At 55.7% G+C, this 25252-nt stretch overlaps 11 protein-coding genes across 11 annotated transcripts; 7 read left to right on the top strand and 4 right to left on the bottom strand.

Annotated features, from left to right (window-relative positions):
- Positions 1 to 66: 66 nt before the first annotated feature.
- Positions 67 to 1234, top strand: DICSQDRAFT_171847 (uncharacterized protein; the record flags this gene model as incomplete). Its single annotated transcript, XM_007367546.1, has 9 exons — positions 67 to 88; positions 142 to 248; positions 309 to 381; positions 452 to 519; positions 595 to 673; positions 738 to 753; positions 821 to 869; positions 916 to 968; positions 1036 to 1234. 9 exons carry the CDS (start codon positions 67 to 69, stop codon positions 1232 to 1234), a joined length of 666 nt encoding a protein of 221 aa, XP_007367608.1.
- A 353-nt stretch (positions 1235 to 1587) lies between these two features.
- On the bottom strand, positions 1588 to 3175 carry DICSQDRAFT_138398 (uncharacterized protein). The gene is made up of 8 exons (XM_007367545.1): positions 3144 to 3175; positions 3023 to 3094; positions 2873 to 2967; positions 2776 to 2818; positions 2647 to 2720; positions 2440 to 2598; positions 2108 to 2376; positions 1588 to 2004 (listed from the first exon to the last, which is right to left on the bottom strand). The coding sequence occupies exons 1-8, from the start codon at positions 3162 to 3164 to the stop codon at positions 1679 to 1681; spliced, it is 1059 nt and encodes a 352-aa protein (XP_007367607.1). The 5' UTR covers positions 3165 to 3175; the 3' UTR covers positions 1588 to 1678.
- A 96-nt stretch (positions 3176 to 3271) lies between these two features.
- On the top strand, positions 3272 to 5337 carry DICSQDRAFT_89043 (clathrin adaptor mu subunit). The gene is made up of 7 exons (XM_007367544.1): positions 3272 to 3625; positions 3680 to 3878; positions 3932 to 4076; positions 4233 to 4667; positions 4730 to 4853; positions 4914 to 5076; positions 5140 to 5337. Exons 1-7 carry the CDS (start codon positions 3427 to 3429, stop codon positions 5189 to 5191), a joined length of 1317 nt encoding a protein of 438 aa, XP_007367606.1. The 5' UTR covers positions 3272 to 3426; the 3' UTR covers positions 5192 to 5337.
- Positions 5338 to 6315: 978 nt separating this feature from the next.
- Positions 6316 to 7006, top strand: DICSQDRAFT_156179 (uncharacterized protein). Its single transcript, XM_007367543.1, has 2 exons — positions 6316 to 6481; positions 6547 to 7006. Exons 1-2 carry the CDS (start codon positions 6338 to 6340, stop codon positions 6961 to 6963), a joined length of 561 nt encoding a protein of 186 aa, XP_007367605.1. The 5' UTR covers positions 6316 to 6337; the 3' UTR covers positions 6964 to 7006.
- Positions 7007 to 7675: 669 nt separating this feature from the next.
- Positions 7676 to 7843, bottom strand: DICSQDRAFT_64710 (uncharacterized protein; the record flags this gene model as incomplete). The annotated part of the gene is made up of 1 exon (XM_007367542.1): positions 7676 to 7843. A coding segment is annotated over one exon (168 nt), but the record flags the coding sequence as incomplete, so codon positions are not given.
- A 455-nt stretch (positions 7844 to 8298) lies between these two features.
- On the top strand, positions 8299 to 10465 carry DICSQDRAFT_181826 (uncharacterized protein; the record flags this gene model as incomplete). The annotated part of the gene is made up of 2 exons (XM_007367541.1): positions 8299 to 9906; positions 9960 to 10465. The coding sequence occupies one exon, from the start codon at positions 8299 to 8301 to the stop codon at positions 9880 to 9882; it is 1584 nt and encodes a 527-aa protein (XP_007367603.1). The 3' UTR covers positions 9883 to 9906; positions 9960 to 10465.
- A 430-nt stretch (positions 10466 to 10895) lies between these two features.
- On the top strand, positions 10896 to 12907 carry DICSQDRAFT_64587 (subtilisin-like protein; the record flags this gene model as incomplete). Its single annotated transcript, XM_007367540.1, has 4 exons — positions 10896 to 11483; positions 11538 to 11652; positions 11712 to 12688; positions 12743 to 12907. The coding sequence occupies 4 exons, from the start codon at positions 10896 to 10898 to the stop codon at positions 12905 to 12907; spliced, it is 1845 nt and encodes a 614-aa protein (XP_007367602.1).
- A 361-nt stretch (positions 12908 to 13268) lies between these two features.
- On the bottom strand, positions 13269 to 15795 carry DICSQDRAFT_89037 (high affinity methionine permease). The gene is made up of 10 exons (XM_007367539.1): positions 15612 to 15795; positions 15410 to 15550; positions 15294 to 15350; positions 15176 to 15242; positions 14686 to 15117; positions 14475 to 14619; positions 14282 to 14421; positions 14112 to 14226; positions 13977 to 14047; positions 13269 to 13913 (listed from the first exon to the last, which is right to left on the bottom strand). Exons 1-10 carry the CDS (start codon positions 15662 to 15664, stop codon positions 13542 to 13544), a joined length of 1593 nt encoding a protein of 530 aa, XP_007367601.1. The 5' UTR covers positions 15665 to 15795; the 3' UTR covers positions 13269 to 13541.
- A 3399-nt stretch (positions 15796 to 19194) lies between these two features.
- Positions 19195 to 19424, top strand: DICSQDRAFT_19961 (uncharacterized protein; the record flags this gene model as incomplete). The annotated part of the gene is made up of 2 exons (XM_007367538.1): positions 19195 to 19250; positions 19307 to 19424. Coding segments are annotated over 2 exons (174 nt in total), but the record flags the coding sequence as incomplete, so codon positions are not given.
- Positions 19425 to 20528: 1104 nt separating this feature from the next.
- DICSQDRAFT_156175 (DnaJ-domain-containing protein) lies at positions 20529 to 22529 on the bottom strand. Its single transcript, XM_007367537.1, has 5 exons — positions 22407 to 22529; positions 22130 to 22353; positions 21997 to 22072; positions 21304 to 21712; positions 20529 to 21245 (listed from the first exon to the last, which is right to left on the bottom strand). Exons 1-5 carry the CDS (start codon positions 22492 to 22494, stop codon positions 20804 to 20806), a joined length of 1239 nt encoding a protein of 412 aa, XP_007367599.1. The 5' UTR covers positions 22495 to 22529; the 3' UTR covers positions 20529 to 20803.
- A 602-nt stretch (positions 22530 to 23131) lies between these two features.
- Positions 23132 to 25103, top strand: DICSQDRAFT_89029 (ribonuclease H-like protein). Its single transcript, XM_007367536.1, has 6 exons — positions 23132 to 23212; positions 23270 to 23751; positions 23804 to 23823; positions 23880 to 23928; positions 23979 to 24666; positions 24732 to 25103. The coding sequence occupies exons 2-6, from the start codon at positions 23289 to 23291 to the stop codon at positions 24874 to 24876; spliced, it is 1365 nt and encodes a 454-aa protein (XP_007367598.1). The 5' UTR covers positions 23132 to 23212; positions 23270 to 23288; the 3' UTR covers positions 24877 to 25103.
- Positions 25104 to 25252: the final 149 nt, after the last annotated feature.

Raw genomic sequence — 25252 nt, 5'->3', positions numbered from 1 at the left:
AGCCACACGTTCTGACGCCTCCTCAGCCGCGTTGCCGCGAACATCGTTTACTATGTGACCAGCGCCATGCAATACCTCCCCTGGGCCGGTACGCAAATCATTGCAGCCTCTGGACAGTTTATTAACGTTCTCCATGCACAGCTTTCTCTGCGCTCAGGACGCATGCTCTGTGTCAAGGACGGTACCGAACATTTGTTGCAGCCGTCGTTTTCGCTCTCTCTGTGGTGCCCCTCGTCATGAACATGATCGTACGTGTTACGTGATGCCTCCTTCTATCAGCAGCTTTCTAACCGACCGTCTGTCCCAAGGCCAACCTGCATTTCATGCACTACGTTGAGGGTCCTGGACATGCGTTCATCTCCTTGACGACACTGACAAAGAGTCTGAGCACGAGGTATTCATTCAGTTCCCCACAATCTCCGCGGCTCCGCATCTAACCCCTCAACTGCAGACGTAGGTCCCCACCTCACTGGACCCGTGATTTCCCGCACGACTCCTGCCAACATCGCGATGTTCACAGTGACAGTGGCCACGCGGCTGTCTCTCGTCGCTGCTGACGTACTGGTGCTCTGTGTGACCTGGTCCCGAACGCAGGAGACCCTCAAAGTGCACCGGCGTTCGGAGGCAGGTGGCCAGAACAAACGAACCTTCGCGGGCACCCTTCTCCGAGACGGTTCGCAGTCCACTTCATCTCGTTTGACGTGGGGCTCACCAATTACTACGCGTCGCTGCCACAGGTACCATCTATTTCGCGTATGTACTCTACAGAGTCGGAACGTCCCCGGTTCCCCAAGTGAAGTGACTCACACGCAGACGACAGGACGCTGCTGATCCTGAACATCCTCCACATCGCCTTCACCGTTGGATCGGTAGGCATCCTTTGTGAACGATCGGCCTGTTTCTCACTTTGGTTAGGTTGCTCCTGCCGCGTTCACCGCGACGAGCGTCATACCCGACTTCGAGGAACCGTACGTAGCGTCCAGGTGCCTATCACCGCGACAGCGCCGTCAAAGGCTCACAGAGGTGCCCCTCTAGGCTGACAGCCATCCTCACCTCGAGGTTCCTCATCAACCTGCAGGAGGTCAAACAGAAGCTCTCCGGTTCATCTCGTTCGATGTCCACCAGCGATCTCGCGTTCCGATCGGATGCGCCCGGAGGCGTCCCTGGGTCCACCTTCGGGGCTCAGCTCGTGTTTCCAGGCGATGATGCCGAAGAGTCGGAGCATGAAGGTTGATGAGGGGCGTTGAGTAATTCGGCTCTTTGGCTCTTTGATTCCAGGGCCCCGGTGCTGCTGGGTTTCTTGTGCATTCGCTTTGTACGTAGAGTAACACTACTAGTTCCCTTCAAGGAAATCCTATCTATGGGCGATCGCCATGCGTTCAAGGAGTATCATACATACTGGTTGCCAAGCTGCAAGCGAAGAGTACATGCGTTGGTCGCAGAACGGGGAGGAATCGTGTTCAGGCAGGCTCCACATTGCGGAGTCCCGAGGTTATCCGATGGCACCTCTAGAGAACTGCCACCTTCGTCGTGTAGTCTCATACCCTGTCGAGGAGGACATGATTTCTCGAACCAGACGTTAATGCTGGCATTAGAAGGTGTTCGATATAATATCCAATACCCATCACAATAGAATGAATATAGCAAAGCAACCGGGGGTATCTCTCGCCGTCCCACGTCACCGGCCTAGCCACGCCCACCACCCCATTCTTCGCTTCCCACTCGCGCCCTCCCGCAACAACGGCGTCTCCTCCCCCACCTCCCCGACGAGGTCCACGCCATGCGTGCTTCTGACGTCCGCATGCACCGCATCCCCAACTGCAGCCTCGACGGCGGGAGTCCCCGCCGGGGCCTCGGCTTCCTGCGACGCGGGATAGGACGGGGGCGGAGTGAGCGGGCGACCGAAGTCATCGATGCCGAGCGTGTGCTGGCGCGCGCGGAAGATGATGCACATGACGAGGAGGATGCCCTGCATGACGCCCGCGACAGCATACGAGATCCACGCTGCGAATGGGGTGTCAGAGCAGTCGAACGGTCGAGCGCGCGACGAGGAGGGACGGGAAGGGAGAAGAGACAAAGTGAAGGGCATGAGTAACGAAGAACTCACTCGTCCAGTTCGTGCCCGGGCGGAGGGCGATGCTGAGCACCATGAGGATGGCGCCGGGGGTCTGGATGAACATCATCGGGATGCTGAGCGCCCCAACAAGCTTGAGACCCCACGTGTGCGCGATCTGGGGCGCGTACTGCAGGGCGGCGAGGAGCGCTGAGGATACTCCGAGGAAGGTCGCCCAGAGCTCGAGTTGGCGTGAGCGGTGAGTCTCATCTGGGGTGGGGTTCGTTGAGAGGAGGAGGAACGTGACGAAGGTGATGAGTGCGCTGGGTTGACGGACAATGGGGTCAACGGTCTGATAGGGAGGCATTAGACGGGTAGTGTCTCACATATGGATACAGACAGCCCATGTGAGTGTTATGGAGAGCTTCCAGCCTTCGCGCTTGACAGGGGTCTTGATGTGCTGTGGCGGGAGATCGTTGGGGAGGTCGACGTCTAGCTCGACATACTTGAGGTGCGGCGGGTAGTATATCATATAGAGCACCAGACTGCGTTTGATGAGATATCCGCTGTGACTATAATATTGTGCAACTCACATCAACACAAAGAGGATCCAGACAAGGACGAGTTGGAGAGCTCCGGCAATAGACTCGATGCAGCTGCCGAAAGGCTATGAAACGTAGTGAAGGAGTGAGACAAGCTGATCAAGGCAGAAGAGTACTCACAAGTTCACGACAGCACCTGACGAGACCCCATTGCATGACGAAACTGTTCCGCCGCTCGTCCGTCAAGCGGCCTCAAGGACAGTACGAGGAGGCTCACATGTTCAGCATGGCCGAAGCCGAAGATGTGCTGCCCAAGAGAAGAAACCATGGGCTGAAGCCTTCCGATGACTTGGCCGAGATGATACGCCAGTGCTGCCGGAACAAAATTCAGCAATTCGTTCATCCCAGAAGCCAGTGGCTCGCACACCTGCGGCAAGTAGGATATTGTGATGCCGATACACATGAACACCGTCAGCGCATTCGCCGTGGCATCATGATGCTGTATCAAGGTCGTAAGCAGCTGAAAGAAAGAACTGTAAGCGACATACTATCTCGCAAGTGCCGGACATGGCGGGAGGAGCAAGGGCGGGGCGCGATAGCCACACCCCGGCGCGAGCCCCCTTTGGGCGCGTAGACGCCCATTGACCGCGTTGCTTTTCCCGTCATCATCCTATCCGTCTGTGTCTCCCTTCGCCTGCTCTGTCTCTCCATTAATTGCTCTCGGACTCGGCGGACTGCAAACGAAGCTATCTGACGTCGACGCCGATACTGTCAAAGGCGCCTTCCTGACCTCCTGGACTCGCACATATCCCGGACGCCTTTCAGCACGCTATGGCCAGTCTCATTGCCATCCTCGACCTCAAGGGGAAACCTCTCATTCAGCGTTCCTACCGCGATGATGTACCGCCCTCCTATATTGAACGCTTCTTGCCAATAGTCCTTGATCTTGAAGAAGAGGGACAACAAGTGACACCATGTTTCACCAGGGAGGGTGTCAATTACATGCACATCCGCCATTCCAACCTCTATCGTGAGTGCGTTGACATCTCGTGCAGTTGTTCGAGGGTTGAGTGAATACTTGCAGTCCTCGCACTGTCAAAACGGAACACGAATGCCGCCGAGATCATCCTCTTCCTCCACCGTCTGGTCTCTGTCCTGGTCGAGTACTTCAAGGAGCTTGAAGAGGAGTCCATCCGGGACAACTTTGTCATCATCTACGAGCTCATGGATGAGATGATGGATTTCGGTTACCCCCAAACAACGGAGAGCAAGATTCTCCAAGAGTGCGTCTACTCCCTTATGCTGCTCACGCGCCGGTGTGAACACTGGTGTACAGATATATCACCCAGGAGTCGTACAAGCTCGAAGTACAAGTACGGCCACCAATCGCTGTCACGAATGCTGTGTCATGGCGATCCGAGGGTATACGCTACCGGAAGAATGAGGTCTTCCTGGATGTCATTGAGAGCGTCAACCTGCTGGTGAGTACCTGCTACTGCTGGTATCTGCGCCTTCCCCTCGTGCACAACCCCACCACTGAAGCAGTCCAGTTGTCATGGCCATTCGGCTCTCCCGGTCACTTTTCCGTTATGGGCGCGCAGGTTACGCTCACTGTGCTCACGCTATCCCCTCCGTAGGTGAACGCGAACGGCAACGTCGTTCGCTCCGAAATCCTCGGCGCTGTGAAAATGAAGTGCTACCTCTCAGGCATGCCTGAACTCCGCCTCGGCCTGAACGACAAGGTTATGTTTGAGAGCACGGGCCGCAACGCGCGGGGCAAGGCGATCGAGATGGAGGACGTCAAGTTCCACCAATGTGTGCGTCTCTCAAGATTCGAGAACGACCGCACCATCTCGTTCATCCCGCCCGACGGCGAGTTCGAGCTCATGTCGTACCGTCTCTCCACGCCGGTCAAGCCGCTGGTGTGGGTCGAGGCCGCAGTAGAGCACCACAAGGGGAGCAGGATCGAGTACATGGTGAAGGTCAAGGCGCAGTTCAAGCGGAGAAGTACGGCGAACAATGTGGAGATCTACGTACCTGTCCCAGATGATGCAGATACCCCCAAGTTCAGGGTACGTCTCCTTCCACTCTTTCGCTCCCCTCAGGAAAACTCATATACGCTCCTCTCGTCCAGGCATCAACGGGTAGCGTATCCTACGTACCAGACAAGTCCGCGTTCGTATGGAAAATCAAGCAACTGGGAGGTGGTCGCGAGTTCCTCATGCGCGCACATTTCGGTCTCCCTTCCGTACGCGGGGGTACGTGATAGTCATGCCGCACTGTCTTGCATCTCATCCTGGGCGCGCTGTCCGTTCTAGAACATGAATCGCTGGACAAGCGTGCCCCCATTACCGTCAAATTTGAGATCCCGTACTTCACCGTCTCCGGCATCCAGGTGCGATACCTGAAGATCGTCGAGAAAAGCGGCTACCAGGCTCTCCCGTGGGTTCGCTACATTACGCAGAACGGTGATGATTACAGGTACGCGACGCACCGCGACTTCCTTTGCGCTGCGTCTTTTGACTGAGAACTTTACCCTCGTAGTCTACGGACGGCTCTTGAGAAGGGTAGCGCGCAGATTGTTCAGAGTGTGTGAGTTCGGGGTGGCGCTCCTTGCGCGTTGTAGATGTGTATGTGTGTACGCACACGGTGTATTCTATAAATATGGCGCCCTGGGTGTTGTAGATGGCGCCAGCAGAAGTCACGCCAGCTTAGACTTTAATCTCAACATACGGGAATCCGACCATGCACGCTTCATCTACCAAACAGGGGAGGCTGACCGCCCACTGAGGGAACACCGTCGATAACATGCTATTGCAGCTCGCTCACTCTCATTTAACGATATATTCCGTGGACAAGCCGATTTTTCTTCGGCGTTTATCCCTTGATGTCACATTGTCACTGTCACGTCCTTACTGAACGCCTCCGGCTCTTGGCATGCGATGACCAAGTTTTCTCAGGTGCAAGACAAGGCTGAACACTTGTCTGTCGACGCAGAAATATCTCCCTCGAACTATATGTACCTTCCCCCCTTCAGGTAGCCTATGACGCTCTTCGAGTATAACAGGACCTATACATCCACGGAATTATGCAAAGCGCAGTACTCGGAGCACACGCTTCCAATACCACAGTGAGCCAAGGCGCTGTTTCACATCTCTAGGTTATGGAAGCCGTTAACCCTCCTCCCGAACCTAGACAATGGCCAACCAGACTAAGCATAAGACGAGACCAGCACCCCTTCCCGAAAGCGATCTAGCACTACTCTCCGGGCTGCCCCCCGCGCAACTACGAGCAGCCGCCTCCAAGCGAATCCTAGAATACCGTTTGATGATAGAGGATCTCACCGACTATATCAGGCAACTCTCCACCATCAAGAACAGCGCTGTGCCCATTCACGCGAGACTACCCCCTGAACCTCTCATTCATATGTTCCCGACAGGACGTGCCGACATCCAGCTTACGAATCCACGGGACACCCACACGGGCGCCTATTCTGAACCCCATCCACCATCTGCGTCTGCCCCGCCACCCTCCCAACCTCCTGTCCTCATGCCTCGCAGATCGCTGGTGAGAAGTGACCGCAGGGTTCCGTTCCATCATGGTAACGTTGATCACAGCCTCTTAGACTCGTACTCCAACAAGTTCGTCACAGCAATCACGTGCAACTGGAGTCCAGCCAGCACTGCAAACGTTCTGCAAGGCCGACGAGTATATACTTGACTTGCTGCGAGGCTTGAAGCCCATGCCAAAGGAGGATCGTCACAAGATGATCAAGTTTTGCCACCCCGAAGCCAATGACGGCAATATGCAACAATTTATCGAGCGTTACGACAAGAACAACGAGCAACAGCGACTGATGAGAGAATCGGGCGTCCGGGCAATCGGGGTGCGCATGACTTGAGTTTTCGGGCAAGTCTGCCACGTCCATAACTGACATCCACACGACTCTAGATGAAGCCGCTGCCAGGCGACTCGTCCCTGTTCACCGTTCGTATACCCAACTCCTGCTACCTGATTCGCATGTGGGACGGCGGCATGGACCGTTTCGCCCAGTACTGTCTCGACTTGTACGACAGCCATCGCCAAGTACCCGTCAACCTCCCAAAGGGATACTCGCTCTGGCCGGCGGCGGCGAACATCCCAGGCGCTTTCAATGTCGCGGGTCCGCTCGCTTCCTGGGAGACGGACATGGGCTTTGCTCCGGGGAGCTTTCCAGAGGGCGAAGAGAAGTGGAGCGTTCCGGAGGGCGTGTATATCACGGTGAAACGGGCTGACCGACCTGGTGAAGACTTCACGTTTGCGGTCCCCCGGAGGCAGCATGCGGACCTCGGTGCTATTGCACAGCCCGTCCGGGGGTACGCTCCGTGATGGTGTTTACCTACGCTCTGTGTTGTCCTGTATTCAATTGAGCTATTAAATGCACGTTTGGATATGTGTAAGCGCTGACTGAGGAGGTATTAGGACGCGGTGTGTGTGCTTCGCATTCGGGGTGGTCAGGGTGCAAAATGTTGCCTCCAGAATCGCGATTCTGTGTCGACTCCCTTTCGTCTCTTTTGTCTCCCCGTACAAAGCCTATATAAGACACATCTTGTGCAGATTCAAGTGACAGGGGGTTGACTGGTCAGATCCCGGTATGCGGAAATTCAAGTCCAAGTGGGTGGCTTCTTCTGGCGTCAAGTTGTCCGAGCCTAGACCATCGATAGCGCATCTGATCACTTACTCCCAGCTACTGATCATACTCGAAGTTAGCGCAAAAAACCTAGTCTCGTGACCAGACGTTCGGAGCTTGAATCGGATGCGAAAAACCGGGGGCATCCGAGCTCCTGAACGTCTGGTGGCTTTACCCCCGTGACTCCCCGCTCGGTGACCGGTGTGACCTCCCTGCCTCTTGTCCTTCGTGCGCGTCTGCCTGCTTATCTCCCCGCTATCTTCGAGTCGCGCTGAGCCTACTCCGCTCTTTGTCGACACTCCTCTAACTGGTACGTCTCTATGACATCTACAAGCCTTTGCTACACATCCTCCATACTCAATCTGTCTATCTCTCATATAGGCAGTACACAGTAGTCCGCTCCATGGGCGCTTACAGATCCTCGTGCACCCAGTCTAATCCCACCAACAGCGCCTCTGAGACATCCGCCTGCCACTGGTGTGGCACCTTCCCTCCCATGCGCTGTCGGAAGGTCTCTTCAAGCCTTTGCTGTGTGGCCTCCGAGTTGTATCCACGCGAGGCTTTGGCGGCTTCTCTGGCGGCTTCCAGGACGGCATATGAGCGGGCATGTTCTTCTTCGTGGGACAGTAGTCAGAGAGTAACGATAGCCATGTAGAGTATATTAGAGCAAGCCAGACATGATAATCCAGGAGATCATTGTGTCCAGTACAGGAGGTTTCGCAAGGTGTAACTACAACAGCAGGCCGCCACATCGCACACTGGAGTCGCCCTCCGACTTGTTCAGACTGCCTCAAATGGGATCGATATGTGACCACAGGTCACCGAGCGGGGAGTCACGGGGGTAAAGCCACCAGACGTTCAGGAGCTCGGATGCCCCCGGTTTTTCGCATCCGATTCAAGCTCCGAACGTCTGGTCACGAGACTACAAAAAACCCAGTGAACTCTCGCAACATCTCACATCTCTAGGTCGCAAACCGCTAGCCATACCCAGACAATGGACGACCAGACCGTTCATAGGGCGGGACCGTTTTCCCATGCCCGAAAGCGATCTAGCACTACTCTCCGGGCTGGCCCCCAACCAGCTCCAAGCAGCCGACTCCCGACACCTTCAGGAATACCGACCGATGAAAGAGGATTTTGCAGACTACGTTTGGCAACTCCGGAACAGCGCAGCGCCTATCCACACGAAACTACCTTCAGAAGTCCTCATCCATATCTTCTCCTTAGTGTCCCCGACGCAGCGCTCCCACATCAAGCTCGCGCATGTCTGTCGTACATGGCGGGACCTGATTTACAAGACCCCGGATTTTTGGGTCGATATGGTCGCTATTATCAAGAATCCTTCGCGGCCCAAGCACTTCAATGACATTCTCACCTTCCTCCAGCGTACCGCGTCCCTTCCGTACACCCTGTACTACATAGACAACACACTCCGTCTAAAGTTCCTCAGCACTCTTCAAGAAAATGGACGACTTAGCCATCTTTCTGAGCTATTCATTGTCTTGCCATGGAACGATCCTTCCGTTACTTTCGACTTCATCCAATTGGCTATGCCGGGACTACAAACCCTGCATTGCAACGCAGTTACCGTACAACCCTCCCGTTCAGACGCCCTCAATCCCCGAGATCACACCCCTCCAAGTGTTGCCAATTTTCCGCGCCTGCGCAGCTTACAATTACCCGAAGGTTTATTGCTCGTCCCGTCACTGGCGTTCCCGACCCTAAGGACCATTATTCACGACACAGACGCTCTCGACCTAAAGTTGGTCCTCATGGCTCTGCAGCTGTGTCCTCAATTGGAGGAATTGACTCTCACGAAGTGGATGTATCCCAGGGGTATCAACCTTCCCTTCGATGCACTCCTTCTTCCTTGTCCTCTACCTCGTCTGCGCCGATGCGTTATCGATGATCTCAGTGGTGGGACGACGCCGTCCTATACGGTGGAATTCCTCAGCAAAATTGCGGTGCCGCCCACTGCCCACCTGGAAGTGAGAGCCACAAGTATCAGCCTGCCCAGCCACATCATCCCCACAGCCCCACCTCTAGCGACCCTCGGCGCAGTAGACACACTGCACTTGAAGCTGCCCACAAACACGACCTTGTACAGCGAAATCCAGGGTCTCGCGGGGCATACCGAGCGCGTCAACTTGACCCTGTCTACCCCGACACCGGTGCGCAGAGCTGGTCGGGTCGTCACAGAATGCTCCGCTACTCTCTACGACACGGTGGATGTCTTCTCGTCTGCTGCTCATATCACCTCCCTCGTCCTCGAATGCTGGCCCGACTACACAGTGACGAAGAACGCCTGGCTGATCACGCTCGCCTCTCTTCCATTCCTGGTGTCGCTCGCCGTGCGCGTCCGCTCCTGCCAACGGTTACTCCGCGCACTGCGCCGCCCGGTCTGCTTCCACCTCAAACAGCTCGCCATCACGTGCACGAACGGTGGCGGCGTGCACGAGTTGTTGGCCATAGCGATCGAGTGGCGGGCTTCGTTGGGTGCGTCGCTAGAGAAGCTGGAGTACTACAACGAGATTTCGCAGCCACTGTCGGAGAGCCGCATGGAGAGGTTGAGGGCTCTCGTTTCAGACGTGCTCGTTCTTCCTGGACGGCTCGACTAACTTCTGGTGGCCAATGTTCAATAGGTGAGCAGACGTGCCAGGATCCGCCCTAAAGAATACGTGCTCACAATACCAAGGAGTCCCGGTCGAAGAACCTGTACTGTCGAACGACGAGCCTCTGTTCTTGGATCGAATGATGCTGCAATGACGATCGAATCTGGCGATGCGTTCTGCTTCCCTTCGATTGCAGCGCGGACGAAGACGTCCAAAAGAATATTTGACCACATCGTTGTGACCACTGGCACACAATCGAGGCTCGTGTTCATCTGTAGCCTCGAGTACCGACCGGAGACGAGGTACTTCCTCGTCTAGCTCGCGGTTTTACGTCACCATACCTCATGACATCCTGCATACGGAATTTGGATTGGAAGTGGACCACCTTTTGACTACAGTGCATTATAGTATCGTGCTTTGTGACAGCCGAGCCGGCTGAGAAGCATTGCATCCTGTCAGCAGTACTGCATAGTTGGAAGGGTATGAACTTTACCAGGCCGTTCAATGCTCTTGCCAGCCCAGCGCTCAAGCGGGTCCGGCAGTGGGCGTTAGTAATAGCTACAAATCCTGTCTTGACAACAACCGCAACATCAATTGATTATGTCTCCCTTCGGCGGCTAAGCTAGCATCCACACCCAGTCGCTTCCCACATCCAAGACTGCAATTCCACAGACAGTGTCAGATGGTGCACCACCTCGTTTGTAAAAGAGACACTGAAAGGTTACGGCCGGGCGCCCGGACTCGCGCGGATCCCGCAGACAAGTGCATCCGTGGTGTAACCTCGTGCTGCACGGAGACTGAATCCATCAGGTTCTTCCCCGCCATCACCGTAGGCTGCATATCAGTGTTCGTCCGCCTAAAGCGAGCAGGGTATAAAGTGAAAGCTTCGCGAACGCAATGCCTCCCCAAAGCATTCATCTTACACCCCCCCTTTGGCCAGGACTAAGATGCTGCTCACTCATTTCTGTTTCTTGGTCCTTGGTCTCGCTTCGTTCGCTGCCGCCGCCTCGCGCGCGCCGATGCCCGTGAAGCGCGTCGCCCACGAGACGCGTCGGTCCCTTCCTTCGGGATGGAACGTCGCTCGACGTGCCCAGCCCGACATGATCCTTCCCCTCAGCGTCGGCCTCGTACAGTCCAACCTGGAGAATCTTGAGGCTTACCTTCTGGACGTGGCACACCCAGAGTCCCCAAACTATAGCAAGCACTGGACCCCTGCCAAGGTAGCGAACGCGTTCCGCCCCTCCGCCGAGTCCGTCGCTACGGTCCGGGAGTGGCTCATCGAGGACGGGTCCATCGACGCGAGTCGGATCGTCCTCAGCAAAAGCGGAAGCTGGATCACAGCCAACGTGACCGTGTCCGAGGCGGAGCGTCTGTTAGGTACGGAGTACTTCGTGTACGAGCACTCCGAGGACGGAGGGGAACACGTCGCCTGCCACGGCGCGTACCATTTGCCCGAGACGGTTTCCAAGCACGTCGACCTCATCACCCCGACGCTGCACTTCGATGCCAAGGTTCGCAGGCATGGAAGCACAGACAAGCGGTCTGCCCCGAAGACCGGACTGGGTTTCAGCTCAGCCACCACACCAAAGATTGGTGGCGTGATTGAAGTAAGTGCTGCACAAGCTCCTGGTCAATGTTTCTGACGCCCGTTCGTCGCTCAGGACATCTTCACGGATCTCGCGCATTGCGACGAAACGATCACCCTCGCGTGTCTGCGTGCGCTGTATGACTTCGTCTACGATCCTGTAGCGGCAGATAAAAACTCGATTGGAGTCGGTGAGTAGTCTGCGAATCTGCAAGATTGGCGTATTAATCTGATATCGACGATCACAAAGTTGAGTATACCCCGCAAACCCACAACCCGTCCGACTTCGATGTCTTCTTCGGCAACTACTCCAAGGATCAGGTCGGCGAGCGTCCCACCTTAGTCAGCATTGACGGCGGATTCCTCGATCCTGAGGGTGACCCCGGCGAGTCCAGCCTTGATCTCCAATACGTACTCGGTCTCGTCGGCAGCAAGCAGGATGTGCTTTTATACCAAACCGGCGATGACGTCGAGAGCGGTTCATTCAACAACTTCCTCGATGGCATAGACGGTTCCTACTGCACATTCGAAGGTGGCGACGACCCCAGCCAAGATTCTGTTTATCCTGACACCCAACCCGGAGGCTACGATGGTCCCGAAGACTGCGGCAACAAACCCACCGCATACGTCATCTCGACGTCTTACAGCTACCAGGAGGCGGACCTCACGACCGCCTACATGCAACGTCAGTGCGCGGAGTACGGGAAGCTCAGTTTGACCGGGATCACGTTCGTTTACTCCTCCGGAGACTCCGGCGTGGCTGGGTTCGACGGCTCCTGCCTCACTGAGGATGGTCAGCAGGAACAAGGCGCATCCCGCTTCAACCCCACGTTCCCCGGAGGGTGCCCGTACGTGACCTCCGTCGGCGCGACTCAGGTCGTTCCAGGACACTCGGTCGAGGAACCCGAGAGCGCAGTGTTCCAGCGGTTCCCGTCCGGCGGCGGTTTCTCCAACGTCTTCCCGCGCCCTAGCTACCAGAAGGCTGCTGTTGGCGGATACTTGAAGACGTACCCTCCGCCCTACGCGGCCGGTGTCTTCAACACCACCGGCAGGGCGTACCCTGATGTTGCGGCCAACGGGCTCAACTACTCCGTCGTGCTCGACGGCGAGTTTAGGCTGGTCTCTGGAACATCCGCGTCTGCACCGACATTTGCGTCCATACTCTCCGCGATCAACGATGCTCGTCTCGCGGTCGGGAAGAAGCCCGTTGGTTGGGTCAATCCCGCTGTAAGTGCATCTCCTCATCGGCGCCTCGATCCATAACTGACACCATCGCGATAGCTCTACTCCCCTCTCATCTCTCTGGCGTTCAATGACATCACCAATGGTTCAAATCCTGGCTGCGGCACGAACGGCTTTGCTGCGCGTCCCGGCTGGGACCCCGTCAGTGGTCTAGGCACGCCGAACTTCCTCAAGCTCCTGCCCCAGTTCCTCCTCCTTCCTTGATCTACGCACTCCTTACGTGGACAATCGCATTCGTTACTCGAGTACTATACCGACTCACGGTGCTTTCGCACCCCGTACTGACCGGACTAACACGCTCGTTTGAATCGTTACGCCGGAGGCCTCGGACTGAACGCATCGAACGTCTTGATGATTTGGTTGATCTAGCTACTGAATTGATTCAGCCTTTCGGTCGCTGCTACCGCTCGCCAGGCTTTAGCGATCTGCGTAGGAAGGAGGTGCGAGCGACGTCAACGGGAATGATGGGCTGTTGTGACACTCTCAGACCTCAGGGCAGCTATTTGAACCCGGCAGCGGGCATGTCAGTGGTGGAATTCTTGCCACTATTCATCGCTCCATCTCGGGAGCAGCGTTTCTCGCAGGGGCAAGGGCGTGAATGAGAGCCCGGTCAAGTGCACGGAGCCACGCAGGAATCCGGAATCAGGCGTCTTGATCACGCAACCTTCGGTTTGCAAAGCTCTGCGATCGTCAGGAGGGAACGCCAGTTACGGCGGTCGGTCTCAATACTGCTACAGAAACAGGAGCCATAAGATAGTCATTAAACGTTTGCGCGGGGATATTCGCAACGACGACGCCAGTCTCAGTCCATGAACCCCGGGGAACCCATGTTTTGATTTTAAGCACTCTTGACACGCACGAACACATGCCGCCGCAGCCCGTCCTGGCCGACCTCCTCCCGCCTCTCCAAGCGGTATCGCCCGATCCTCGGGAGTACGTGCCCCCATACGATCCAGTACAGGAAGCCGATCCCGAACACGGACCAGCCCGCGACGGCATGGGTCCAGTACGGTAGGTGCTTGTACGGGCTGTCGCCGGCGGGCGGGCGGATGAAGGGCACGACGAAGAGGAAGACGTTCGCCGCGCCGAAGAAGGCGGCTGCCCCGACGGCGAAGGGCGACGGGCGGATCCAATCGGGGTATGGGCGGAAGTGGAGGACCACGATGCCGAAGGAGATGACGGCGTTGATGACGGAGAGGGGGTATGAGATCTGAAAAGTGTCAGAAGATCGGTATGGGCGGGAGCGGACCAGGGACACAGGGACGCGACGTACGGAGTTGATGACGAAGTTGTAGGTATCACCGGGAGGAAGAGCCCAGATGACGATGGTGCAGATGAACCAATCTGTGATGGCCCCGATAGATAAGTGGTGATGTGACGACATCGAGAATTGAGAAAGGTAACTCACGGAGACCAAGGCCTGCCAAGGGAGCGTTGAACGGGCGGTTGGTACCCCAGAATTTGCTGAATGGGAGGATGCCTTCACGGCCGAGCTCTTGATTCACGCGTCCTTGAGAGAAGATCTGCAAAGATAATGTCAATGCCGTAGAACTGGACGTCTACGAAGTCATCACTGACGACAGCGAGGACGTTGCCCAGAGCAGAGAGCGCGACAAAGACATCAAGAGCGCGCTCGGCGGAGGTGCCGTAGACATTGCGGAACAGCAGCGCGGCAACCAAGGTGCCGGAGTTGGTGATCTCCTCCTTCGTCGCAGCAGCTGGCAAAACATCGTAAGCGCGGCTCAGCACAACGATACACGGGGCTACTTACCGAAGTATGCGATGTTGGAGAGGATGTAGAGAACAGTGATGATACCAATAGCGAGGGTACCTGCGATGCGAACGGTACGCTGGGGGTTCTTCACTTCCGAAAGCGCGTAGTTGACGTTACTGAAGCCGATGTATGACCAGATGACCTACATCCCAGGGATGAAGCCTAACTTCAGCTTGACGTCCCACGGGTCACTTGAAGCACCACTCACGTTGTACAAACTCAAGCAGAAAGCCGGAGCGTTAGCGGTCGTGCCATCGAACGCATGCGAGAAGTTATGCGGCTTCGGTACTTTCAAGTGTCCTCCAAGGGCAACGAACCCGGTGATGATGACGATGATTACAATGATGACCTTGATTACCCCGAGGATATTCATCAGGCGCAGACCCCACTGCAGCCGCGTGCCATGCAGGATAAAGCAGAAGGTGAGGCCCGCCCAGCCGATCAGGCGCGGCTTCCAGTCGTGCTTCCCAGGGTCGGTGACGTTACCCGCAGTGAGCAGGTAATCGCCGAATACAACGGAATTGCCGGATGCCCAGCCGAGTAGTACACCATTCGCCGCGTACAGCGCGGTGATGAGGTACTTGGGACGGCGGACGAGATATTCGAGGTAGTTCTTCTCTCCACCGTTACGGGGTATCGCCTGAATAGGTGTCAGCCACGTTATCCGTGCGGCCTCCTGAACTAGACAAACGACTTACTGTGCCCCAGACGATATATACCCACATTCCCGCGGCGGCAATGACGGAGCCAATGACCCACATGAAACTGTAGACAGGTCAGGACGGAAAGCGAATATGGCGATCGAATACTGCTCACAGCGCAAGCCCAACGCTACCGCTCAGGCCAAGGATGGTACTTGGTGTCGCAAATATACTGAAAATCGACCAAGAGATTAGAGATAGGTCATCTTGCGCACAGTCACCAAGTCGCACCCAGTCCCGATTATTCGGTTGAAGATGATGAAGATGGCCGAAACGAGGCCAATTTGCTTTCTCCCTGGCACATTAGCAGCGTCGGCCTCATCGAATCGTCTCTGTGCCTCAATGGCCCGCTCGTCACTTGCATGAACCACGCTGTAAGTTTTCTCGTTAGCGTCATCCTAGAGGACGGCAAGCGGATACTGAGAGAACGCACGTGGAGAAGTCCTCGGACGAGCCATATGGTGACTGCTTCTTTTCCGTCGACATGATTCTAGCCAGACTTCCACGGACGAAGAGAGGCAGACAATAAAGAGTGCGAGGAAGGAAGAAGGATCGGCGAACGGGAGTGCAAGAGGACTGCCGAGGGTATTATATCATCGAAGGATCGCGGGTTTTCCATTGAGCAACCGGCAACATAAATCGCGTTCAGGAAGCGATGCATAACGTTATGCACGCAGCACGCTGCTCGATGAGACCGCGGCTGGTCCGGGAGGCGTCGCTGGAGCTCGAACGAAAATTACGAATATGGAGCTTACGATGGCGCAACGGCGTTAGCGAAAACTGTTTCAGGCACAGCATTTCCGCCCCGGCCTGAACGAATTCACCGAGCGACAGACAGGGAGAGCTGGGGCGGGCTGCTCACTGTAGATGTAACCGATGACAGCGTAACTTAATGGCAAGAGATGAGCATTGCGCAAGATGCGAGGTCTATGAGCATCCTGTTCCTGATCCACTAGCCTTTGAGGCGCGGGAAACACCTCCACAGCCTTCGGAGCATTCCGCATCCATTAGGCGCACATACCGCGCTCAGGGGCAACCCGAGCTTGCTTCCACGCCGGCTCTGCTAAGCGGTGCCATGGAAGAAATGTGCCCACCAGTCAGACCTCATGTGGCACGGGAATACCACGCCCGAATATCTTAACAACCGCCATAGGGCAAGGGCACACTGACAAGTCGAGGCCCCGGTCAGAGTCGACTGCACCCACATCGCAATAGGTGGATTGACGTAATCTTCTGTGCCCGATGGGGTCTAGCAGAGGAAGGGAGATCAAGCACGGTCGCCGTCGCCAGAAAGTTCGCGTGTCGTTCGGTAGAGGGCCTATCTCGATCGGGCGTCTATAATGCGTCATTGTTTGTGCCGACTGCGTTCCCAATATTCAAGTTCTTCCTCGCGCAACCCATGCGGTGCCTGTACATCCATGTATTTGGATCTCGCACGTCCTCAATCAGAAAGAGCCGGCAAGTCGCATGAGGTATGTGTATGTGCTGGCACACTGACCAAGATGCGCAACGCGAGGAGAACCATAATATCAAAAACGGTGCACCAGACGAGCGGGGAACTTCACAAACGCGATGCATCACACGAATCTCGGAAACCCATGCAGAGGCGAGCATTTCATACAGTCAGCCCCGCCTTCATCGATCCACATCCTGTCCCAGTGAGTCTTCAGTGCACGAACAGTGCTGCAAAAACACACGCATCCCAACTTTCTCTCAGATCCATCCTCTGAGATGGCACACCAGCGCGTTACCGCGGCAGTGGTCAGGGAACTGAGGTGCGTTGCTACACTCATCGTCGTGAATAACAACAATCGCGAGTCCGCCTTCCAACGGCCTGCCTGGACGGCTCACTAAAACCGGGGACCCTATGATGGTCTATACTTTCCGAGAACAAACACACTGCTTTCCTGGAGGTTGCCTAGAGAGCTCGAGGGCATGGTGATTATGCTGCTGCGCTTGTTGAGCCCGCGGCACGCTGCTAAGCACACGAGCGCGCTAGCATCAGCATCGTCTCCGTACCTCACAACAGAGACCGCGCAATTTCACCTCTTCTTTCGCTTCTCGCTTCTCCTCCTCTCGGGCTCCTTCTGTTTCGAGCTTGAGCCTGCGCCGTTCACACCGCCCTTGTTCTTGTCTGCGCCTCACGCGCCTTATCCTGCTTCATGCGCTTGACGCGCGGGTCGCGCGCGAGCGCGTGTCATTCTTCTTCTTCTTCTTCTCCGTGTACCGTTTGTCGTTCCGGTTGCAGCGGAAGGCTCAGTATGCCTCCCATGCAGAATGAGGAACGGGACAGACGCACTTGTCGCTGCCCTCGCTCACCTCCGTATGCATATACTCGAAGCTCATCCAGCTGACGAAGTTGTACCAAAAGTCGTAAAGCGCCTCAATGGTCTCTTTCGGGCCATCATACGAGCGCAGCACCGGCACTGGCCGCTTATTGCTGAACCGCGACTCGCGCTCGAACACGGGCCCGAACGCCTCGGGGTAGTTCTCTCAGACAGTACCCTGTCCATGGTGCGACCGGCTTACTAGCCCATGGTATTTTAATGGCTGTAAGGTCATCAATTGCCTTACGAGGACGTCCGGACACACGCGATATTTTGGCAAGCCGGATATATCGGAGCTGTGCTGCCTGAGTTGAGATGATATCTTCCAAGAATATAGAGATAAACCTGCCGCAGTGCAGGAACAAAACTATTCTTGCATCCATCCGCATGCCTAGTAATGAGCAGCTTCCTCGTTTCGACGGAGAAACCGTGCAAGGCGGGAGGGTTAATCGAGGCATACCAATGTCCTCCGACGCCATAGTTAGCTTGTGCACGCCCGCTTACAAACGCTGAGGGACCCTTGAGTGTCGAAAGGAACCTTTTTGGCCCCCGGCTTTCAACATACCTGGAAAAGATGGTAGCTGGCGCACATAGTAAGGCAGTTGCTATCTCAGATCACAAGTGAGCATAGCAAGCTCGGGACAATGATGATCGGTAGCCACGTTGGAGCCTGGCGTCCCTTACAAGTTTTCCAGCGGAGGTCTTGAAGCAATTCAGCTAGCTGGGGTCGCTGGTCGGAACATACTCAAGTCACCGAGGCCCACTTAAAACGATTCTACTCGCCGTGATGCTGAGGTGAGCCCTTCACATCCTCACTCATGCCATCTCCAGTCGCTTCGGAGTACACGACGACTATGGCTCCCGAGGTTGCGCCTGTCAAGCTCAATACCTTCGCGTTGGAGATAATTCAATACTTCTCTTCTGACGCCATACGGACTACGCCTCAGTATACTCTTTCGAGCCTATTATTTGGTGAGCGCTTTTGTCCTCTCATACCGACGTCTCATTGCTAACATATGATAGGTGCCTTGACGACAATGTTCGCGGCTTCCGTGTTTCTACTCATGTCAGTACTATCTGGTCGTTCCATCCTCCGACTGGCGTACGATGAACTGACAGGCCAACCCGGTTTTAGTCGACAGCGTTCGCTCAGCCAGCTATCAGCCCGCTACCTGCTCCTCAGCATCCTGATCTTGTTCGCATCAACTACAATGTACATGTCGACACTCATATGGAACTGGTCAATCATCGAGCGTCTCCTCTCAGAGGCAAACAGTGGCCTCTTCTCAGACACATACGATGCCCACGAGAGTTTGGCCGCATTCCAGAACGCCCTTCATAGACAGCCTACCACCGCATCATTTGCCCTTGGGGCTAACGTGGGTGCCTTCGTTGGCCCGGCCGAGACAAATATTAATCTTGTCCAACAGTTCATTGTTGGCGACGCAATCGTGTGGTGGCGAGCATGTGTCATATGGCGAAACAAACTAGTGTATTTCACTGCGCTATTGACACTGACATCGACTCTGGGTCCGTGTTCTGTTCACGCTCTCCCTGTCCGTGAGGCATATGAGCTAACGCCCTCCCGTAGCTACTGGCACTGCAGGGATTTTCTGGGCATCAAACGACAACCCAGTCAGGATTGTGTTCATGCATGGTGGCGACAGTCGAGTAACCACTGCTGCGGGGATACTATCTTTCATGAACAATGTAACTGCGACATCTTTGATTGCGTACAAGGCATGGTGAGGGCCCAGAATTCCTAGAATTTACTGTCTATACAACCTCGCTACTACCTCAGGTCACACAGAATATTCCTCAGAAGACATTTGGGTGCCGAAGGGGCCAAAACACGGCTCCTGAGAATTCTCGCCTTGTTCGTGGAGTCTGGGAGCCTCTATTGCGGCCTTCTAGTGAGCACCACGCTTGACATACATGACCTAACCCTCGTAGCTGAAGTACATACATATAGACATTGATCATAGCATACATGTTTGACCCAGCAGGATACATACCACCAGGGGATGCGTTCAACGCTGTGCCATACTATTCCGCAGGCGACTATTTCGTTTACGGATGCCTCGTACCGATTGTGGTAAACACTGGCAACTCTTACGGTCAACCTATAACGTGCTGATTGCCAAGCTACAGGCCCTTTACCCCATTACAATCATAGTAATTGTTGCATTGGAACGCTCGGCACTTGAATTGGGGTCGTCATTAGGCAATGCAAGGAGCTCACCTAACGCTAGGGGACCTGTTGCCATGAGCACTGTAGAGTTCGATCCGGAGTCTACGCTCAGCACTTCCGTGACAACGCAATGAGCTACAGCACACTCGATGAACACAACAGCCCATTGGGAGGCAGAGTCCATCCAAACGGGTGAACGATGAGCACAAGAAGACGAATGAGTTATTTTTATGCCCAGTTTGGAATGTACGTACTGTACCTAGTACGCTCTCTGATACGGTGTAGTATCGCATTGGATGCATTGTAAATCCGGATAATCAGCATATACGCAGGTGTAGCTACATGATCAAACGGAGAGGTTGTACTAACACTCTATAGACTCGGGGTGCATGAATGAGACTATTTGATGGATCCGAAGGACGTCGACGAGCTTTGATAGTCAGACAAGGGCCTATTTGTCCTGAGAAGAGCCAGAACGTAGTCGCACTCCCCAGGCATCTGTGTAAAGATGTTCAACGAAGCTGAAGCGAGATGATGCCCACCGTCACAGACTTCTCTTCAAAGAGCAATTTTCTGTCGCACGCCGATGCAATATGACAAAATACAGCGAAGAGCGATAAGCACCGGGTCATAGAGCGCAATTTCTATCGAAGAAGTCAGGAGCCAAGCTTAGTGCATGAGATTGAGCTCAGCTAGCGGAAGTCTCGTGGACCGGAGGCCTTGGAGTTGGTAGGCTCAGACCAGGGCGTCGACCCGTGCCATCGCTCAGGCCTGCAGGGCGGATGCCGCCCCGGCCCTCTCCAATGTGAGTGGACCGCTTGGAGGGCTGTGTGTGATCTCATTACTTGCTCTGTCGGCGACAAATCCATCAACGCCAGAGATAGGGAGACGAGTATGTTGGCGTGAACAGCTACATCTGGATAGGTCTAGCAACACAGGTTCGAGTCTAAGTAATGCAACAGAGGTATACGATATGGATGAATGACAGAGTCTGACTGACGACCGGATGCCAAAGAGCAACACATGGGACGTATGCATGGTGAGGACAATGCGCTCGGGGCGGATCGGGAGGATGAGTGGAGAGAGCTCGAGGGAACGATGTCTATGCTACTTCGCCCGTTTCCGCGGCACGCTGCTGTCGCCTCGCCTTCTTCGCCGCGTTGGCAGCCGCCGCCTTCGCCTTCTTCGCCTCGGCGCGCGCAATCTTGAAGCACACGAGCACGCCAGCATCAGCATCGTCCCCCAGCACGCTACCTCACAATAGCGATCACGTACTTTCTCCTCCTCTTCCTTCTTCTTCGCGTCCTCTTCCGCTTTCCGCTTCTCCTCTTCCTCCTTCTGCTTTGAGTTCGCGCCCGCACCGTTCACCCCACCCTTGTTCTTCTTCTTCGCCTCGCGTGCCTCTTTCTCCTCCTGCTTAATGCGCTTGATGCGCGGGTCGGACGCGAGCGCGGTGTCAACGATTCCGCGCAGTCGCGCCGTGTCCTCCTTTTTGCGGCGCGCGCGCTCGGACTTGTTCTTCTTCTCCGTGTACCGCTTGTCGTCGCGGCTGCAGCGCAAAGCTCAGTAAGCCTCCCACGCAAGACGAGAGAATAGGAAAGACGTACTTGTCGCTACCTTCGTTCACCTCCTTATCCAGGTACTCGAAGCTTCTCCAGCTATCAAAGTTGTACCAGAAGTCGTAGAACGCCTCGACGTTCTCCTTCGAGTCATTGTACGAGCCCAGCCCTGGCACTGGCTGCTTCTTGCTAAACCGCGCCTCGCGCTCGAACACGGGTCCGAATGCCTCAAAGAAGTACTTCTCGGGATTCTTCGCCTTCTGCACTTGGGACGCCGTCGGCACGTCGCCTTCGAGCATGTCGTAGTATGGGTCGACTGAGTCGAACTGGCGGCGGCGCTCCGGGTTCGTAAGCACCTCAAACGCCTTTTGAATGCACTTGAAGAACGCGTCGTCGTTCGAGTCGCCGACCTGGCCCGCTTTCTTGTCGGGGTGATGCTTGAGCACCTTTTTGCGGTCTGCGAAGCGACATGTGAGTAAACGTTATGTTACGGAGTCTACACCGTCGGCCTGTTCGCGTGCAAAGGATGGAACTCTGGTCCTCTGCCTCAGGTGTGTGTCGCGTGCTGGAAAATCCTCGTGCAAAACAACGAACTCTAACTCTATATGCTCACAGAAGCGCCCTCCTTCACATGAGCGAGGCCCGCGCTTCCTGGACGCGTATAGCATCGCTCCTCAGCAAGTACAGCCAAGATGTGGGGCGAGGCAGTAGAGATGTAACATGAATCAGATGAGCACTTACGAGCAATCTTAATTTGCTCCTCCGTCGCCCTGTATCGCAGGTGGGAGAGACCAAGAACGGCATAATGGTCTTGTTTCTGTTCCGGCACCTCCGTTAAGAGATACAGCTACCAGGCATCGACATAGACACGTACCTTCCACTCCTTGGCATCCAGGAGAAGCAAGTCCTCCGTCTCCTCCTCATCGCCAACCCCGAGATCGTCCTCCACAGATGCGCCCGCTCCGTTCAGAGCCTCTAGCCGCTTCCGCTCCTCCTCCGTATGCTTGTCATGTTCCTCAAAAGTGAGCTTGTGCACAGCCCTTCTTACGTGCGCAAGGTACGCCTCGCCGACCGGAAGCAGCTTGCGCTCAACCAAAGCTTCGTGTGTGCTTCAGTACGTCTGAGCTCCGCGCAGATCTGGATATACTCACGCGCGGTAGATTTTCCCGAGCCCTGGGGCGGTGTCCAGCCAGCGGGCAATGGTGGTGGGACGATAGGAAGCTGAACGACGCTCGCCATGGCGTTTTCGTATGTTTTGAGAGAGGAGAAAGAGGGAGTAGCAGAGAATCTATGATGATCTCGGATGCCCTGCCTCCAAGCCCCCGCCTGCAAAAATTTCCCAGTCGCTCTCGCAGGGGTCTGGGATCGCCCTTTTAGGCCTTGGCTCGATGGCGGCGACTGCCGGCCGCGATCCTTGCGATCCCGTGACCCACGTGACTCATGTTCGACTCGCGACGCGACGCGTCGAGGAGGGGCTACTGTCGACGACGACGACGACGACGACGACGACGACGACGACGACGACGACGACGACGACGACGACGACGACGACGACGACGACGACGACGACGACGACGACGACGACGACGACGACGACGACGACGACGACGACGACGACGACGACGACAGCGACCACAACTATCTCAGGCAAGTGCTGTATGTACTTATTTAAAGTGATGACAGGTAGCTCTGACACCTTACGTTTGTTTCGCAGTTCTCGAGTCCAACAGGGGCCCCTACAAAGACCATCTCAACACAAACAGACACGACCACCTTTGTCGGCGATACTACATAAGTACCAACTAGGAAGCAAGATGGACCTCTCGTGCCGGAACCCCACATCACCTATGAAACCCATACGGCGGTCTAAGATACTCGCGGCCCTCGACGCTGAAATCCCCATTTGGCTAGCCGGCCCCCTAGTGCCCAACGCGGCGAACCTCGTTAGCGGTCCCTCGTGAGTATGCCGATAGCACGAAGGCTAAATTCGAGCGCTTGTCTTACCCCCATTGAGAGTACACCCGCAGTCCAAAATGGGACAGCTACTCTCCCAACCTGCCGCGGAGCCGCCTCAACCCAAGGCGGCGGAAGCTCCTCGCAAGCCGTCGCTCAACGCTAAGACCATGGCGACCACCATCCCGATGCGAACCACCATCAGCAACGCTGAGAATGACCCCGTTGTCATCGAGGACGACCTCTCTGATTCGACTATCGTGGCGGTCAAGCCGAGACCCAAGTCCCAGGCTCTATCGAAAGCCAAATCCAGCCATTCGCTCTACTCCTACAAGCAGTACCGCCCTGCACCGGCGGTCGTGTACACTCAGCACGAAGAGGAGGCGAATGACCTCGTTCAGACGTTGAAGGGTCCCCTTGGATTCGACCTCGAATGGGTTGTCAACTTCCGACGCGGGAAGAAACCGAGCGAGCGACGGACTGCTCTCGTCCAACTCTCTGACGCGCGTATGATCCTGCTGATACAAGTGAGCTCGATGAAGAGTAAGTGTGCTTTTCCATCACCTTGCGACTACTTGCTGACGACGCCGCACAGAGTTTCCGCAGAAAGTCAAGGTAAACCTGTTTTCATCAATCAGGAAAACAGCAAAGGCTCACTGGTAATTTGACAGGAAGTAATCGAGAACAAGGACATCATCAAGCTCGGCGCCAACATTCGCAGTATGTTCGCCCTCGTCCCTTGTGTGCCCTCACTGATTCGACACCCTCAGATGACGGCCAGAAACTATTCCGCGACTTCGGCCTCCACCCGGCCGGGCTCGTCGAACTTGGCGCTCTCGCCGGTCTTGCCGACCCTTCCTTCAAGCAGACTTACAATCGCTCTATCGTGGCCCTCGCCAAAGTTGTTGAGCACTACACGCACAAGACGCTTGACAAAGGCAAGGTTCGCACGAGCAACTGGGATGCGAAGCTTTCGCAGGCGCAGATCACCTACGCTGCCAATGATGCGCACTGTGCGCTCTCCGTATACAACGTCTTGATGGCGGTTGCGGCCGGACAACAGCGTGAAGTGGACTGGAGGTCGTGCGCAGCGGATCTGGCGGTGGACTACCGCGAGAAATGCGTCGTTAACGCCCAGGCGGCTCCTACTATACCCTCGCAGGCCGCCATGACCAGCGGCGCGGATGGAGGCGCGGATGGGCCGCAGGGGAGCGCCTCCATGTCCGCACCGACATTCACGCAATCGCAGTCACAACCGGAGCGCAGGGTCTGGAATCCGTTCGCGCGCCAGCCCTCGTCTTGCAGTACATCGTCCAGCCAGACCTGGGTGCAGAGGGAGCCGCCGCGTCCCCAGCACCTGCGCGCGTACAACCTCTGGTACCACCGTGACATGCCCCTCGCCGATATCTGCGCCGCACTCCGGAGCAAGGACAACCCCCTCGCCGAGAGCACCGTTATGTACGTCTTCCGTGGTCGTAAAGCCATAGATATTGGCAACTGACACTTAGCGGTGCTTTGGCTAGCTCATACGTGGTAAGAGCGTTGCAGGCTGACCCGAGCCTGCCGTTCTCGATGGAGCGCCTGAAAGCGTTCGTCCAGCTGGAAGCTGGGTCGTGGAGGCGCCATAGGGACTGGATTTTCGAGAAGGACGGGTACAAGAAGGCGTAGGGAAAAGCTCCACGAGACCACAGCTGAATGTTCTTGGTGATGTTATCTCCTTGCTTTATGGGTCTTCGGTGCCTCGGGATACCCCACCCCGCGGCGATGTGTTATCTAACGAGTATTCAGGATGTTACACGTGCTTGGCTTTTGTTTGTACTCTCCTTACATGTACTGAATGCTTGTAGACGGTCAGTAGTCCCGCATCGTCGTAGGTGTTGTATGCAATATATCATGCCTCGATGGACTCGGACGGCGTGCCGCGTGTCAGGACACGCGACCGAGTCTCCTTGACCTGCCACTACTTGGTACTTAGTACTTACGCAGCTGCCAGTGGCATAGCCTCCGTGGTTCATCTAGATGGCTCAAATGGTGTCAAGGAATG

The sequence above is a fragment of the Dichomitus squalens genome (assembly GCF_000275845.1).
Source record: "Dichomitus squalens LYAD-421 SS1 unplaced genomic scaffold DICSQscaffold_26, whole genome shotgun sequence".
In the NCBI taxonomy this organism is placed as follows: Eukaryota; Fungi; Basidiomycota; class Agaricomycetes; order Polyporales; family Polyporaceae; genus Dichomitus; species Dichomitus squalens.
This window is presented reverse-complemented; position numbering and strand designations above follow the sequence as displayed.

Bases quoted from the DNA above. Each gene is read 5' to 3' on its own strand.
- DICSQDRAFT_138398 (XM_007367545.1), bottom strand. From the start codon at position 3,164: ATGTCCGGCACTTGCGAGATA. The intron at 2,819-2,872 runs GTGAGCCTCCTC...GCGGCGGAACAG, and splicing joins GCTTCGGCCATGCTGAACAT to TTTCGTCATGCAATGGGGTC. The intron at 2,005-2,107 runs GTGAGTTCTTCG...CCCCATTCGCAG, and splicing joins CCCGGGCACGAACTGGACGA to CGTGGATCTCGTATGCTGTC.
- DICSQDRAFT_89043 (XM_007367544.1), top strand. From the start codon at position 3,427: ATGGCCAGTCTCATTGCCATCCTCGACCTCAAGGGGAAACCTCTCATT. The intron at 3,879-3,931 runs GTGCGTCTACTC...ACTGGTGTACAG, and splicing joins GAGAGCAAGATTCTCCAAGA to ATATATCACCCAGGAGTCGT. The intron at 5,077-5,139 runs GTACGCGACGCA...TTACCCTCGTAG, and splicing joins CAGAACGGTGATGATTACAG to TCTACGGACGGCTCTTGAGA.
- DICSQDRAFT_156179 (XM_007367543.1), top strand. From the start codon at position 6,338: ATGCCAAAGGAGGATCGTCACAAGATGATCAAGTTTTGCCACCCCGAA. The intron at 6,482-6,546 runs GTGCGCATGACT...ACACGACTCTAG, and splicing joins CGGGCGTCCGGGCAATCGGG to ATGAAGCCGCTGCCAGGCGA.
- DICSQDRAFT_89037 (XM_007367539.1), bottom strand. From the start codon at position 15,664: ATGTCGACGGAAAAGAAGCAGTCACCATATGGCTCGTCCGAGGACTTC. The intron at 15,351-15,409 runs GTGCGACTTGGT...GTCGATTTTCAG, and splicing joins AACCGAATAATCGGGACTGG to TATATTTGCGACACCAAGTA. The intron at 14,227-14,281 runs GTCAGTGATGAC...TTATCTTTGCAG, and splicing joins TGGGCAACGTCCTCGCTGTC to ATCTTCTCTCAAGGACGCGT.
- DICSQDRAFT_156175 (XM_007367537.1), bottom strand. From the start codon at position 22,494: ATGGCGAGCGTCGTTCAGCTTCCTATCGTCCCACCACCATTGCCCGCT. The intron at 22,073-22,129 runs GTACGTGTCTAT...GTGCCGGAACAG, and splicing joins TGGATGCCAAGGAGTGGAAG to AAACAAGACCATTATGCCGT. The intron at 21,713-21,996 runs GTAAGTGCTCAT...GTCGCTTCGCAG, and splicing joins GGAGCAAATTAAGATTGCTC to ACCGCAAAAAGGTGCTCAAG.
- DICSQDRAFT_89029 (XM_007367536.1), top strand. From the start codon at position 23,289: ATGGGACAGCTACTCTCCCAACCTGCCGCGGAGCCGCCTCAACCCAAG. The intron at 23,824-23,879 runs GTAAACCTGTTT...GTAATTTGACAG, and splicing joins AGTTTCCGCAGAAAGTCAAG to GAAGTAATCGAGAACAAGGA. The intron at 24,667-24,731 runs GTACGTCTTCCG...TGCTTTGGCTAG, and splicing joins CTCGCCGAGAGCACCGTTAT to CTCATACGTGGTAAGAGCGT.